This window comes from Dromiciops gliroides, chromosome 1 (assembly GCF_019393635.1).
Source record: "Dromiciops gliroides isolate mDroGli1 chromosome 1, mDroGli1.pri, whole genome shotgun sequence".
NCBI classification, from domain to species: domain Eukaryota; kingdom Metazoa; phylum Chordata; class Mammalia; order Microbiotheria; family Microbiotheriidae; genus Dromiciops; species Dromiciops gliroides.
Window position 1 is genome coordinate 623,577,354 of NC_057861.1, and position 16,453 is coordinate 623,593,806.

Here is a 16,453-nt window from a genome sequence, read left to right on the forward strand (position 1 = left end):
AGTACAAGGCCAAGAGGCTCTTGAGACACTCTGCTACAAATGTCCATTTGAATTGACATCACATTATTTTTGTTGTTATTGACAAAACACTATTAATGATTATTCTTTGGATCTAATAATTAATAAAGATCCATATTCATTACGTTGTATGTGTTATCCTCTTTACTCTATATCTCTCCATCATGTCCACAGGACTAGTACTAGGATTTTTATCAAATGATCTGCTAAAAAGTTTAGGGTTAGATCTTCCAGAATGGGACTATGTCTTGGATGTAGCAAATATGTATTCCTACTCTGTCCCTTCCCTAGTATTTACCTTTGTTCACTTGCCCACCATTTCAGGCAGAATATTTAGCTAGTAATCCGAGCCAATCCCAAAGGACTAATGATGAAGCATAAAATCCACCTCCAAAGAAAGAACTGATATTGATTGAACACAGACTGAAGCATGCTATTTTTCACTTTTGAAAATTTTTTTCTTTTATTCAAGTTTTCTTACACAAAATGGCTAATATGCTACATAATTGTACACGTATAACCTGTATCTGATTGTTTACTAACTCAAGGAAGGCTGAGGGGAAGAAGGGAAGGAAGGATAAAATTTGGAACTCAAGACTTTAAATAAAAATGTTTATTATTATTATTTTTTTTGTTGTAACAAACATTTATTTTTTCTAGTTGCATGTAAGGGTAGTTTTCAACATTCATTTTCATAAGATGTAGGGTTCCAAATTTTTCTCCCTTCCTCCCTTTCCTACCCCCTCCACAAGACAGCAACCAATCTGGTATAGGTTATATATGTTCAATCCACAAGTGCTCTTTTTATCAGTTTTTTCTGTGGGAGTAGATAGTAGGCTTCATCATTAGTCCCTTGGGATTGTCTTGGATCATTGTATTGCTGAGAGTAGTTTTCATTCACAATTGCTCATTGAACAATACTATTGTCACTATGCACAATGTCTTCCTAGTTCTGCTCATTTCACTATACATCAGTTCATATGAGACTTTCCAGGTTTTTCTGGGATCATCCTGTTTGTCATTTCCTATAGCACAATACCATTCCATTACAATCATATACCACCACAGATTCTTCAGTCATTCCTCATTTGATGGACATTCCCTTGATTCCTAATTCTTAGCCACCACAAAGAGTTGCTATAAATATTTTTTGTACAATTCCCGCCCCCTTTTCTTTTTCATGATTACTATTGTTACTGTTTTCCTCCATCCTATTCCCTTCACCATGATATTTACTCTGTTATCCATCTTCTTTCACCCTATCCCTCTTCAAAAGGTATTTGCTTCTGTCTGTCCCCTCCCCCAATCTGCCCTCCCTTCTTTTGCCCCTCTTTCTTTATCTCCTTCCCCTCCTATTTTCCTATAGGGTTAGATAGATTACTCCACCCAACTGAGTGTGTATGTTATTCCCTTCTTGAGCCAATTCTGATGAGATTAAGGTCTTTGAGCCTATTCTGTTGAGTGTAAAGTTCATTTACTGCCCTGCTCCTCCCCCATCTCTTCCCCTACTCCATAAGCCCTTTCCTGTTTCTTTCATGTGGGATTTCACCCTATGCTACCTCTGCCCTTCCCCCTCCCCCAGTGCATTCCTCTCACCCCTCAATTTTACCCTAAAGATGTCATCATGGGGCAGCTAGGTGACACAGTGGACAAAGCATCCACCCTGGACCCAGGGGGACCCCAGAGAAAACCTGGCCTCAGATACAAGACAGTCACCCACTGCATGACCCCAGGTATGTCCCCCAACTCCAATTTTTTATGGTCTTATATATATATCTTTCTAGGGTCTTATATTTGAAAGTCAAATTTCCCATTCAGTTCAGGTCTTTTCATCACCAATACCTGAAAGTCCTCTTTTACATTGAAATCCCATTTTTCCTCTGAAAGATTATACTCAGTTTTGCTGGATACATGATTCTTGGTTGTGATCCCAATTCCTTTGCCCTCTGGATTATCATATTCCATGCCTTCCAGTCCTTTAATGTAGAAGCTGCTAGATCTTGTGCTATCCTGACTGGGGCTCCACAGTACTTGAATTCTTTCTTTTTGGCAGTTTGCAATATTTACTCCTTGACCTGGGAGCTCTGGAATTTGGCTATAATATTCCTGGGAGTTTTCCTTTTGGGATCTCTTTCAGGAGGTGATCAGTGGATTCTTTCAATTTCTACTTTACTTTCTGCTTCTAGAATATCAGGGCAGTTTTCTCAGACAATTTCTTGGAAGATGATGTCTAAGCTCTTTCCTTTCAGGTGGACCAATAATTTTCAAATTATCTCCCCTGGCTCTATTTTCCAGGTCAGCAGTAAAAATCTTTATTATTAAAAAAAATTAGCTAGATTTTGACTTATATTCTCAACACCCTACCCTATCTTAACATTTCCTTCCTCCCACTCCTAGCCCCCACAGCTTCTTAGATTCTGGGAACAATCCAGTTCCAAGGAAGAGAATTTGGAGTTAGAGAGCTTAGTTTATCCTCAGGGAACTTTATGAAAAGAGTTCTGAGTTTGAAGTCCAAATAAACGGGTTCAAATTTCAGAAGTGACCCAGCTATGTGACTATGGACAAGTCACTGAGCCTCTTTGAATCTGTTTCCCCTATTACAAGATGGAGAAAGAGGTTAGTGCCTTTGAGTAATTGAGCCTGAGCCAGGTTCTAGTCTTCTCTCACCCCTTGCAATCTGTTGTCCATGCTTCTGTCATCAGAGCATTTGAAAAGTCCCAAGGAAATCTTTTTTTTTTTTTTTTTTGCGGGGCAATGGGGGTTAAGCGACTTGCCCAGGGTCACACAGCCAGCAAGTGTCAAGTGTATGAGGCCGGATCTGAACTCAGGTACTCCTGAATCCAGGGCTGGTGCTCTATCCACTTTGCCACCTAGCTGCCCCCCAAGGAAATCTTTTAAAGAACTTTGGTGGGCATGCTCTTTTATCTTGTCAATGCAATGAATCAGAAAGCCTTTATTGAATGCCTCCAATCATTTAGTGCCCCATTCTTTTTACCCAAATGAATTAGGTTATCTTTGAGCTACATAGGAAATAATTTAAAGGGAGATTTAATCATATTTTTCTCTTCCTATTTTCCCCTCTATATTTAGTAGCAATTATTCTCTGAATGATTTTGTGCTAAATTGTCATATCCAGGGAGTAAAGCAACTAGCATTTGCTTACAACAGAAGGATTTATTGAAAGATATTTTGTACACAGGAAAGGTCTCAGGAGGGCTGGGAATGGGACAGGATTGCTAAGATTCTTCTAAGACTAGGTGTTAAAGTGAGCTTTTACCATCTTTCTGGGTAGCACAAAGGCCAGAGGGGTCAGATCAAATTGTGTGTGTTAGAAAGGTTGTCACACCAAAGGTTATGTGGCAGCATTGCAGACAGAGACCCTGGCACTGAATATATCTCAAGCATCATTCTTACTTTATCCTGGAAAGGTCTCATCTTTGACCCACACCAGTGATGTTTTAATTTTTCGGCTCCCAGGTGCTCTCAGGCAGTGATTGGCTGGGAGGGATGGTGAGTGATGGACCAGAATGCTTTGGGGTTACAGTATAGTCCTAGAAACTAGGGTGTTATAAAATGAAAAGAAAACAAATGGAAATGACTTCCCTCAGGCCTAGAGGAGCATTATCTTAGCTTTTGGAAATAGTGAAAGATTTCAGCGGTTCTCATCAGTAAAGCAAACTATCACAGGCAATAAATTGCCAACATAAGCAGAGTGCAAAAAAAAAAATTAGTAGGAAATGAGCTAACTATCTTAATATGTCTATAAATCTAAATGGCTTCAATCATTGCCAAGGGGAATGACCTCGAGGCATATTCTTTGAAAAGATAATAAGGCTTTTGTTTTTAAAGAGTTACACCCTTCTCTGGATAAAGTTTTAGCAAGTCTGGGGATACATTGGTGTGTGTGTGTGTGTGTGTGTGTGTGTGTGTATGTGTATAATAACAAGAAAGAAGAAAAAAGTCCAGGCAAAAATGAGCTTGGTATGTAAAGAAGACAATAGAGACCAACATAAGTGATTTAGAGGTCACTTAAGACAACGGCACACCCAGTGGAGGTCTAGTTTATATGCACACTTCTAGCCATTGGCTGCTTCCTTCCTTCCTTCCTTCCTTCCTTCCTTCCTTCCTTCCTTCCTTCCTTCCTTCCTTCCTTCCTTCCTTCCTTCCTTCCTTCCTTCCTTCCTTCCTTCCTTCCTTTCTTTCTTTCTTTCTTTCTTTCTTTCTTTCTTTCTTTCTTTCTTTCCCATTTCTTTCCCATTTCTTTCCCATTTCTTTCCCATTTCTTTCCCATTTCTTATAAGGTAGCTCATTCCATCACTGGACGTCTTGCAATGAACTTCCTATTCTCTTTGGTGTTCTAAGTCAAAACCGGCTTCCTTGTAAATTGCACTGGTTGACCCCAGTTCTTCCTGAGGGGCCAAGCAGAACAAATCCAATTCATTTTCCAAATACTAGCCGGAGACATGTTGGGAGACATGATAGCCGGAATCATGTCTCCCAACCCCATCCCAAACTTGACTAGGCTAGGCATTCCAGTTAGTTCTGTTCACTCACCATCTTAGTCACCATCCTCTGTACCCTCTGGTTTATCAGTATTCCTTTTTTTTTTTCCTGAGGCAATTGGGGTTAAGTGACTTGCCCAGGGTCACACAGCTAGTAAGTGTCAAGTGTCTGAGGTCAGATTTGAACTCAGGTCCTCCTGAATCCAGGGCCAGTGTTTTATCCACTGTGCCACCTAGCTGCCCCATCAGTATTCCTTTTAAAGTGAAGTGCCCAGAATTGAACACGGTTTTCCAGATGTAATCTGATAAGGGTAAAAGTCAGCAAAAGATTCTGGACACTGTATTTCTTTAATGCAGTTTAAGAGCGCATAGTTTTTTAGGCTGCCACATCATCCTTGTTAATCCAACCATCTCTCTTCACCCTAATTAGGTCTTTTTCCACATCAAAAAAGCTGCTTTTCAGGTTTATTTTTTTCAGCCTCTCTGGAGGGGAGAATGTATGATGAGATGTAGGGCTGGGAGTAGGTGGAAGACTGACCACACTTTTAGCACATCTCCAAGGCAAGGGAGGGCCTGCCCAATAAAGTTAGAGCTGGGAGCAGCAGAATAGGGAGGAACAGTCTGGTAGGTTCAGCAGCATTAATGATCTCAGCTTCTGGAACTAAATTTAGGATCCAGCTTTTGTAGACATTGACATTGGTGTAGACTCCAGGCCTGTAGGGAAGGGCACAGCCGTCTCCCCAGCTTACAACGCCAGCTTGGAACCAGACTCCATTGAGATTGCATACCAATGGTCCTCCAGAGTCTCCCTGGAGAAGTGAGGGGAATGGTTAATCTGGAGCATGGCTAAACCTGGTGAGGACAGAGATCAGCAGAGGACCCCAGGGCTTTTCAGGGCTGAGCTGGGATACCTAGGGAGGGAGTACGAGGCACTGAGTGGGTGTGGGAGGGAGGGATGCTATGTTAAATTGGCTAGTTGCAGCAGAGCAGAAGATGTGGATGACTGACTCCCAAGCCAGATAATAGAGAAATAGGTACATCTGGAATATTGGGCATGGAAGAAGATGCCTGGAAGGGGTCCCAGTGAGCCATCTTACCAGGCAGGAATCCTTCTGGCCATCAGGGAAGCCAGCACAAATCATATCAGACAGGATGATGGACTCAGAGGCAGAGGTAGCTGAGTTTTTGTGGTAGTAGGAGTCACAGACTTGGGTGCTGATGATGGGCACCTCCAATTCTTGCAGGGTGTAAGGTGCAAGGAGGTCTGTGGAGATGAGAGAGGGAGGAAATGTTACAGACAAGCCAAGAAGTGGCTGACTCTGAGATGGGAGTAGATAATACCTAAATAAAAGTAATATTGTGCTTACGCTTTTACAGAGATGGGTTCAAATCCTGACTGCCATTTAATACTTGTGTGACCTGGGACAAATCACTTAATTTTGGTAGGACTTATTTTCCTCATTTGTAAAATAAGAGGATTAGACTAGATGACCTCTGAGGTTCCTTTTAGCTCTAAATCTCACAATAGGTTTTTTTTTTTATGTAGGTAGTATAAGTTTTTATCTTTACTTTACAAATGAGGAAACTGATGATTTACCCAAGGTCGTACAGGGGAAGAGCTAGAAGCTGTGATTATTAGCCCTGAGGCCAGGGCTCCTGCCACTATACTACACTGAATAGAAGCTTGCAGTCACCCATACAATTTCTGTATGCTTTTCCATGTGTTTTTACCCTAGGCAGCAGATAGAGTGCTGGGTTTAAAATATGGAAGATACCTAGCTGTGTAACCCTGGGCAGTCAGAGTTTCTCATCTGTAAACTGGGGATGACTATATCAAATGAGATAATATTTGTAAATATTAGCATGTAGCATAGACTCTTCTTAATAAATGCTTAATAAATGCCTATTTCTCTCCTCTTCACCTTCCTGTTTTCTAGGTTTGTTTGAAGACAGCAAGAAAAAAATCTATGTAAAGTGCAATATAAATGCCAGCTATGATTGTTATTACCCTAATCCTTGAATATAAATGTATTTAAAATTCCAGGAATCATATAACAAGTGCTTTCTATTTTCATTGTACTCCCTTATCTACAGTTTCAATTATCTTGGTGTGGGGAAAACACTCCTGCTCAATAATTCTTTGGAACGCAGCAGTGGTGACGTGTCAAAGGCTCATTTATTGTCATTCTCACAAGAATGGGCAACCCAGTGTGCAGCTGGTGGCTGCCAAGAATGGGGGCTCACAGGCCCCATTTTAAACCCTAGTCCCTAACTCGAATGGACCTTCCCCTTTTTCATCACCGGTCTGATTACTCAAGGGTTACAATCTATGTGAAAAAACTAGCTAACCAGAACAAAGTATTCCTAACCCTAATTTCCATAATGATTCTTTGGGTTCTTAGCCAATGGGGGAGGTGATACAGGGACAATTCTTTGGTCCTTCCTTATATGGACATAGCTCAGGAGCAGATCTAATTGAGACCAGCTCAGGGCTTCCCTGAATCATGCGATTTTGTTTGGGGGGGTGGGGAGGAGAAGGAAACCTTTTTCCTCAAACAGGTCTGGAGGAGTGTAATTTGAATGGTGACTATTATATTCTTATTGAGAGGAGACCATTCCCCATTTCCTCACACCTGAGATAAGGGATCCATAGTGGGTAGGGTATTATTCCCATCCTCCTCTGTGTAAGGTTGAAAATTCTAGCTGTGATGTCTAAAATCTAATGAGTGGTCAACTTAAATTAGAAGCTTTAGCAAGAGTTTACCTTTTAAGTATTTATTAAAGTGTATTTATTAATGAAGAGAGTGAGAGAGGAAAACAGATTCCTAATAGCATGGAAAATCCTAGCTTAGATCTATTTGGTATATTCAGAGAGGAAAAAAACAACAACAACCTTCTTTTTCTAGTAGCCCACATGAAGTCCCCCACCACGCCAAAGTCCAGAACCTGAAAAGATGTCGCCTCTCTCAGAAGCCCCCTGTCAAACTGGAAGTAGGGCCATTCACACACACAGCTCCAAGCTAATTAGCTGGTAGCACTAATTGACACGACCCACAGGTGGTAGACACAACTTCCTGACGCTGATCTGACCTTCGAAACCTCAGAAAGGTCACTTCTGCTGCTAAGTCACATGCTTTCTTTTCAGGCCAGAACTCACAATGTCCCTCCCAGCAGGGGGTGTCATTCCAATTCTCACATCCAACACTCTCCTTTTCCTAACTTTTCTATTTTAGTTCATGGTACTGTCATCTTCCCAGTCACCCAGGTTCAAAATCTATCTATCATCTTTGACTCCTCACTTACCCTTCACCCTTCCATTTTTCCAAATCAGCTACCAAGTCTTTTCCATTTTTCCTCTTTAATATCTCTCATATTCACCCCCTTATTTCCATTCAAAGGACCATCATCCTAGTTTAGGCTTGATCACCTATCACCTGAATTATTGCAAAAGCCTCCTAATTGTTCTCTATCTCAAGTCTCCCCCCTCCTCCAATCCATCTGACAGATAGCTGCTAAAGTGACATTCCTGAAGCACAGATCTGACTATATCATGGTTTTTTTAATTCAAGAAATGTCTGTGATTTTCTGTTACCTCCAGGATAAAATATGAAAATTCCCTGGTTTGACATTTTAAGCTCTTCATGATCTGGCTATATAACCTATCATTTAAAAATGGATTTTTTTTGCTTTTTGGATCACATTAATTTTTTTTTTTTTTTTAGTGAGGCAATTGGGGTTAAGTGACTTGCCCAGGGTCACACAGCTAGTGAGTGTTAAGTGTCTGAGACTGGATTTGAACTCAGGTACTCCTGACTCCAGGGCCAGTGCTCTATCCACTGCGCCACCTAGCTGCCCCCACATTAATTTCTTAATATAAACTTCTTCTTTCCTGGCCACAGTGAGCCTTCCCTAGTAACAAAGATTAAAACTGGAAGAAAAAAAAAAGTGGTTTAGTAAAACAAACAAATACAGCCAAACACATCTGACAATGTACATACTATTTCACACCCAAAGTACCCCACTTTTGTAATAAGGAAGGAAGGCACCTCCCTTTTTTTGTAACTCTTCCCCAAGTTCAAGCTTATTCATGTTTTATTGTCCTTTTTGTTTATATTGCTGTAGTCATTATGCTTATTGTTTCCCTGTTTCTACTTCACAGCAACAATTCATACAAATCTTATATTTCTCCAAATCCTTCACATGAATGCTTTTCACAGTATAATAGCATTTGTGTACCATAAAATGTTTGGCCATTATTCAATCTTTGCCGGCTCACTTTATTTTTAGTTCTTTATTACCACAAAAAGAGATGCTATGAATGTTTTGGTATATATGGAACCCTTCTGTCTCTGACCTGCTTAGTATATATGGCTATTAGTGGGATCTCTGGTTCAAAGGCTATGGATATTTTGGTCAGTTTTTGTCATCTTAATTCCAAATTGCTTTCCAGAATGGTCCAACCTATCTTGCTAGACTGATTTCATGTTTGTACATGGTATATATTATTATTTTTTTAATTAAAAAAAAGTTTAAAAATGTATTAAATTTTTTTGTGTGTGTGGTATATAGTCTTCTTTATATATTCTTTATGAAGGTTTATATCCCAGCCATACTGGTCTACTTACAGTTCTCAGTCTACCACATTATTTCTTTAACCTCTCTATGTGTAGTCTTTCAGTCATGCTTGGAGCCCTTTCCATCTCACCTTCTCACCTTGGGCTCCATTCAAGGCTCAACTCACAGACCACATTCTACAGAACAACTGAAGTGATTTTTTTCTAGTTCATGCTCCCAGTGATTCCACTCCCAGACCCCCCATCCCCACCCCATTTAGCTCACATATATCTTATACTGACTTATCAGAATACACCCTGAGGTCAAGGGCTATTTCACAGGTTTGTCTCATACTGTGTCTGGCAACAGGAGATACTTAATATATTTTATTTAAATGAATTGAATCCCTGAGTTATAATGGAAAAGGGAGTCATGTGAAATGTCTTAAAAAGTAGGCCAGAGGGCAGCTAGGTGGCACAGTGGATAGAGCACCAGTCCTGGATGACCTGAGTTCAAATCCGGCCTCAGGCACTTAACACTTACTAGCTGTGTGACTCTGGCCAAGTCACTTAACCCCAATTGCCTCACCAAAATAAAAAAAGTAGGCCGGAGTCTCATTGTGAATGCCATTGAATGAAATGCCATACAGAGGCACTCATATTTTATCCTAGGGGTGATGGGGAACCACTGAAGCCCCTGAAGGGTATGGTTAGAACAGCACTTGAAGAATATCAATTCAGCAGCTGTGTAGAAGATAAATTAGAGAGGGAAGAGACTGGAGATGGGAAGACAATTGAGGAAGCTACTGTAGTGGTCCAGGCAAAAGGTGATGGAGGCCTGAACTAGGGTGACTGGAGAAAAAGGGAGGGATACAGGAGAAATTTTAGAGACGGAATCTACAAGCTTTAGCTTGTAGGGGAGGATGTAGGTATGTTTCTAGGCAACAGATAAGAAACCAGTGTAGAAAGACAGGTGCCATTTAGGGAAAGAGAGAGTGAATGATCAAAGTCAGAAAGCTACCAGACATGGGTGAGATCAAACACTCAGGTGGAAGAGATGTCAAGGAGAGGGCCATCTCATCTTTCATCCCTACATGGGTTGGTGCTGTTCCCTGCTTCCAGGCCTATCTCTACAGCTAACTTGTAAAGTGAAGAAGTTGGATCAGAAGATCACTAAGGTCTCTTTCACCTTGGACATGCTTTGCTTTTAAGGGCTTTGGTTGTAAAGAACTTCCTTTTTAATTCCCGTTGGACTCTAGGGTACACTTAGAGTGAACAGAAATAAATTTTTTTTTTTTTGGTGGGGCAATGAGGGTTAAGTGACTTGTCCAGGGTCACACAGCTAGTAAGTGTCAAGTGTCTGAGGCCGGATTTGAACTCAGGTCCTCTTGAATCCAGGGCTGGTGCTTTATCCACTGCACCACCTAGCTGCCGCGAATAGAAATAATTTTAACATGACTTTGTAGAATTATAGGACTTAAGCGTCCAAAGGGACCTTATAGAACAGAGGTCCAAAACTTATTGCCATAGGCTGCAAGCAGTTGGCAAAACTGGGTGAACCAAATTAAAATGTAATTGGGAAATGTTTCATAAAATATACAGTGCAACATAGATAATGTTAATTTGTAGTTTTCTGAGTCAATATTCATCCTATTTGAGTTCGATGCCTCTGGCCAGGTAATCCAATTTAAGTCGGAGAGTGTGAGGAAGATTTCCCACAGATGAACCCATATGTGAATGACTCTTTGTGGTTCACCTGCTTTAGCTGGTTTCTGCTGACACTGTGTGTTTTGATTGTGGGTGTCTATTCTAATTTTGGGATGAGAGGAACACTGTGTTCATATTTTCTCATCTTCTCTTTGGAGAAGCAGTCCAGTATAGTGGGAAGAACATTGGGTCTCAGAGTCAGAAGTTTTGGGCTCTGGTCCTGACTGACATTTATCAGTTATGTGATCTTGGGTAAGTCACCTCCCTCCTCTGAACCTCATTTTCCTCATCTGTATGCTGGGCATAGTAGCTTGTATGACTTATCTCATGGGGTTGTTCAGAGGAAAGTCCTCTGTAATACAGGGCTATAAGAAGGTAATTTTTAGTGGTGCATTACTTCACAATTTATATATTCTTTTCCCCCGTAAAAAAACAAAAACAAACAACAACAACAACAACAACAACAAAACCTCTTAAAAATAAATTATAGGGGGCAGTTAGGTGGCACAGTGGATAAAGCACAGGCCCTGGATTCAGCAGGACCTGAGTTCAAATCCAGCCTCAGACACTTGACACTAGCTGTGTGACCCTGAGTAAGTCACTTAACCCTCATTGCCCCTGGGGGGTGGGGGGAAGGACCTGGATTCCCCTGGAAGCTGCCCGAGTTCTATGAGGCCTAAGGTCCTTGGCTTTATCTTTCACCTGGATAGATAATGTCAGTGCTGCCTGAAGGACCATGAACCTGGGGAAGTAGAAAGATTATTTTTCCGCAGACCCATCTCCCCTGGCCACTCTTACTTTGATTTTCTCCAGTTTGTCCCCAGCCAGTCACCCAGCACAGATTTCCATCCACTAGTTGGTCTGCACTCTCTGGGAGGCAGATGGGGAGCACGAAGTTGTTGAAGTTGACAGGTGAGTCCATTTGAACCAAAGCAATGTCACCAGGCCCATATTCTTTTTGGTAGTCGGGGTGTCGGATTACCTGGACCACAGTTTGAATCTGTGCATTATCATCGAAGTATGGGTAGGATGAGATGGAGCCCAGTACTACTGAGTAATCTGAAGGAGCCAGGGAGCTAGGGGAAGAAAAGAGGGAAAGAAAGGATAGTTTTGGTGGCTTGAGAGAGAATGTGTCTGCATGTTTGTGCATGTGTGGTGGAGTTGGTGGGGGAAGCATCATAGGCAAACCTAATCTTGGAAAAAATTTGAAGGCTTAGGTCATATGTGAATTCCTCAGGGCTGGGCTGAGGGCATGGTCAGTGTGGAGTAAATGTCTGGGCTGAGAAACGTGGCATAGTAGAACTTTGGACCGGGAAGCTTTTTCATATGGATAAGAATTTGTCCAGAGAACAATTTATCCAATAGAAATGATGTGATAAAGACAAATAACTGAAAGAATGAATAACTCTGACCAGTATAAAGTGTCATCTAAATGTTATTTACTAGTATTATTACTGTTTTGGTAGCACTATAACAACTAACTTTATATAATACCTTAAGCACAAAGTAGACCACTACTATTTTCTTTATGGAGCACTATAATAGCTAACATTTATGTAGCACTTTAAGAATTTGCAAATTGCTTTACGTGTATTATCTCATTTGATCCTCACAACAACTCTGGGAAATAAGTGTTATTATTACCCCCATTTTAGAGATGAGGAAAGTGACTTACCCAAGGTCACACAGCTAGTAAGTGTCAAGTGTCTGAGGCTGAATTTGAACTCAGGTCCTCCTGAATCCAGGGCCGGTGCGCCACCTAGCTTGCCCTGTAAGTATTTTTCAATCGCCATTTTTACAAATAAGGAGACTGAAATGCTGGAAAATTAAATGACTTCAGGATCATAGACCTGGGAGGTCTTTCTGACATCAAGTCTGTCAATAAGTATTTATTAGGGGCTTACTATATGTCAGTTACTGGGCCAAGACCTAGGAATACAAAGAATGGCAAAATACAGTCCTTCCTCTCAAGGAGCTAACAGCCTACTTTGGGGAGACACCATGGAAACAAATATTTGTCAGACAAAATATACAGGAGAAAATTTGGAGATAACCAAGAGAAGGAAGGCAGTAGCATTAAGGGAGACCCTCTACAGCAAGCTGCCTCATAAATACTGACGAAAACTCCTAAAGAGCGACTGTAATATGGAGATGCTTTACTTTACAAAGCTAGGTAACAATAGGAGAAAAAACCAAATAGTATATAAGGTTAGGAGGGTACCATTCTTCCCCCAAAAGCAATAGCATGGAAACAAGGAATGAAATTGCCATGAGAGAGAAATGGGATGATTGTATAGCTTAGTTGTTTTTTTTTTTAAAGAGTCCAGCTATTGTTTGTTGCCTCCAACCTTTCTTTAACTAGGTAAGCACACACCTGAATTAATCAGAGGGAACCTGTTGCTAGAATTCACCATGCTGATTTCCTCTAGGAATTCTCTGCAGGCTCATCTCTGTTTCTGGAAATGCTCCTGTCACCAGGGAAAGGTGGGGGTCCTTAGGTATTCCTCAATAAAGAATTACACTCTCAGGGGGCAGCTAGGTGGTGCAGTAGATAAAGCACTGGCCTTGGATTCAGGAGGATCTGAGTTCAAATCCAGCCTCAGACACTTAACATTTAACTAGCTGTGTGACCCTGGTGTGGTAAAAAAATATGAAAGGTTTTTAACAGTCGGTTAGGATAACTGAAAGACGCCAGTTTTTGAAGGACCACCCTTTTGGGGAGGAGACGAACAGACCGTCTGTGCAGTGCCTTCAGGAGACCAGCCAAGCAGGAAAAAGCTTCACTTCCGTTCTCTCCACCCTGGAAGTCAAGTGCCCGCAGGCAGTCTGACGTGCGCAGCAGGCGGACTGTTCGTCTCCTCCCCAAAAGGGTGGTTATCACTTGTGCTCTTAGAGGGGGTTGCTTTGGCAAGGAGTAGGGCCACTCCATGTGAGGAGGAGATAGTGTCAAGAAAGCAACAAGGTGATTGATGTGAGGTGAGGAAAAGAGGTAGCTTTTGGAAAATGGCCCCAGTTTTCTTAGTAAAATTTGAAGAAAGTTTCTCAGCTGGGATGGTAGGAAGAGGGAGAACCACGGGAGGTTTGAGGAAGACTACTTGACTAAACAAGCATCTTTCCATTTGGACCCTTCTCCTCAAGCCCCACACTTTGTCATGAAGGGATAGCCATGGAGTTTAAGCATTGGTCACTAGAGGTGTATACCTTTAACATGGAAGCTTTTTCTTTTTTGCCTTCCTTGTTCATACTATCTAGACTTGTAGGACCATGTACTACAAGTTGAACCATGGGGAGGAAAAGAGGTCAGAGGAAAGAAATAGAAAAATCATGGTCTAATTGATTCCCGCGCCCCCCGCCCCCCATCTAGTTTCAGGCAACTGAAGTGCTGGGGCAGGAGCAGGAGACTTCCTCAGGTTGGGAAGGAGAAGACAGGGTAGTTATTGAGGAAGTACTGCTGAGAGGATTTGCATGAGGATTGTAGAGGGGTAAGGGAGGGGTAACCACGTTACTAGACTGGCCTCCTTTTTTTTCAAACAAGAACCTTCCAGAAGAAGCAGAGGGGAAGGGAATGGGAAGAGGAAGACGGAAGAGTAACAGGTCCCCAGAGACTGGGAAAGCTCCCCCCCCTCAACCTCACACTTGAAGGGCTCTAGATCCTGGATAGCCCCCCTGTAAAGAGGGCTCCTTCCTGGCTATCCTTGACACATCCATACATAGGATACATATAGAAGTAGATCTCAGCGTCCTAAGCCCAGGACTGTCCTCGCTCTGAATATGGGGAGAAGTAGCTAAGGTCCTCTTTATCTTAGTTCTCAATGCCCAACATAGGGTACGGCTCCTTCTCCAGCCCAGCTTGGATACTCACCTATCCAAACAGTGGGCAGCTGTTAGCACCCAATTTGGAGAAATGAGTGAGCCACCACACACATGCGCACCATTCTCATGAAGACTGACTTGCCAAGGCCATTCTCCTGACTGGGCGTTCTGTCCTCCAACAATTCTATTTGTGCCTTGGGGGAGTCCACATACTGCAGGAAGAGAATAGACAGGACCATCAAATCTGGTTGGCTTCAGCTCTCCCTCTTCTTTGAGCACCCAGGCAGCCTGCCCATCAGTCCCTGGATTCTGATGTCTCACCCTCTCTTCCACTTTCAGAGCCCAGGTATCCGGTACCTCCCCCCAACCCCCCTCCAGTTTACTCTCCTCCTCCCCCCAGGCTTCCCACTCAGATACGTGTCCTACCTGATGTCGTGGTTCTCTCAATAGCACGGGGAAAAGAGGAAGAAGAGGTGAGGTTGCTCCCTTTGATAGATTCACTCAGCACCCCCAGCAAGAGGGGTAGCAGCAAGAGAGCTTGACTGGATACACCCATTATCTTTTCTTTGGTGTTAACACTTGCTTATGTTAGAGTTCAGAGTTCCTGTACTACTAGGCTCCCAGGAAAGAGATTAGGGAAATGACACCTGTTGGCTTTTTCCACCTTTATTGGATCAGGGTGGGGCTAAGTAGAGAGAGGGTGGATTCTTTTCCCTTCTGTACTCCTATAAAACCATAAGACCTAAGGCAGAGACCAATGTTTGTTGAAGGAAGAAAAAAATAGATATTTAACTTAAAAGTTTCCAGTTATTTAAAAAATGTGTTCTATTTGGTAATCATCAATAAAACATTTAAATACACAAATGTAACAGTGTTTTGGGTAAACATCCCTCTCCTCCAACATGCGTAGGCTATGTGAGGTCATCACCCTTCTTTCTGTTTGCTACTGGCTTATTTTTCCTTATTCACTCTTATCTCAGGTTCAAAGACTGTCAGGGTGTCATGTTCTGATATTTCTTCATTCATACTAAAACTGTACCATCTTTTATTAAATAATCAGTTAGCTCTAAGCCCCCACCCCAGTTTATTACACATTATTTCTTAAACTGAAGAAACCTCCTTTTTCCATAAGCAACTGCTCCTTTCTCTCTCTTTTTCTCTTACACTCTTCCTTAAATCTCATAATCTCCTAGGTTTAAATAAACATCAAGGTTACTGGCTATATCTATATATCTATGTATGTATACACACATGTATGAGTGGGTATATACACATACATATATGTATATACACATAATATATCAACAATGTAACAATCAATAAAATAAAGACATAAGTAATTATTTATGAGAAAGATCACAGCAAGAGTCACAACTAACAATTATTATTATTGCTGACATCATTCCATTCTGCATCTGTCTCTTAAGAATCTTTTTCATGAAGTTCTTTCACAAGATAACATTTAGAACAGTTCTTTTAGTTCTTTCCCTCTGACCCACCACAGTTTCATTCCAAGACATTAGTGGAAACCCTGGGGTGTGTGGGGTGTTCAGGGAGAACTAGCACCTTTGGTGTGAGGGCTTGCTGTACCTTTTTCTTGGCTGCTCATCCACCTTTGGTGACCACCATCGCCCAACTCTCACCTCCAAGAAGCTGTAGCATGTGCAGGAGCCATACCCTGGTAAAACTATCTCAGCAGATGGGACAAACCAGGTTGAGGGTAACCAACAGGAGTCAAACCTGTTGGTGAATTCAGGAGATATAAACCCCAAGATGTGAAAACTTCACCTGAAGGAATGGGTAAATGAGAACAATTTGTTCCAGTGGCCATGAAGGTGGCTGAATCAGGTACTGTGGAGT

General features: G+C 41.8%; 1 protein-coding gene across 1 annotated transcript; it reads right to left on the reverse strand.

Annotated features, from left to right (window-relative positions):
- Positions 1–5,065: 5,065 nt before the first annotated feature.
- Positions 5,066–15,149, reverse strand: LOC122752895 (serine protease 33-like). Its single transcript, XM_043999861.1, has 5 exons — positions 15,020–15,149; positions 14,643–14,805; positions 11,579–11,856; positions 5,618–5,784; positions 5,066–5,329 (listed from the first exon to the last, which is right to left on the reverse strand). The coding sequence occupies exons 1-5, from the start codon at positions 15,147–15,149 to the stop codon at positions 5,066–5,068; spliced, it is 1,002 nt and encodes a 333-aa protein (XP_043855796.1).
- Positions 15,150–16,453: the final 1,304 nt, after the last annotated feature.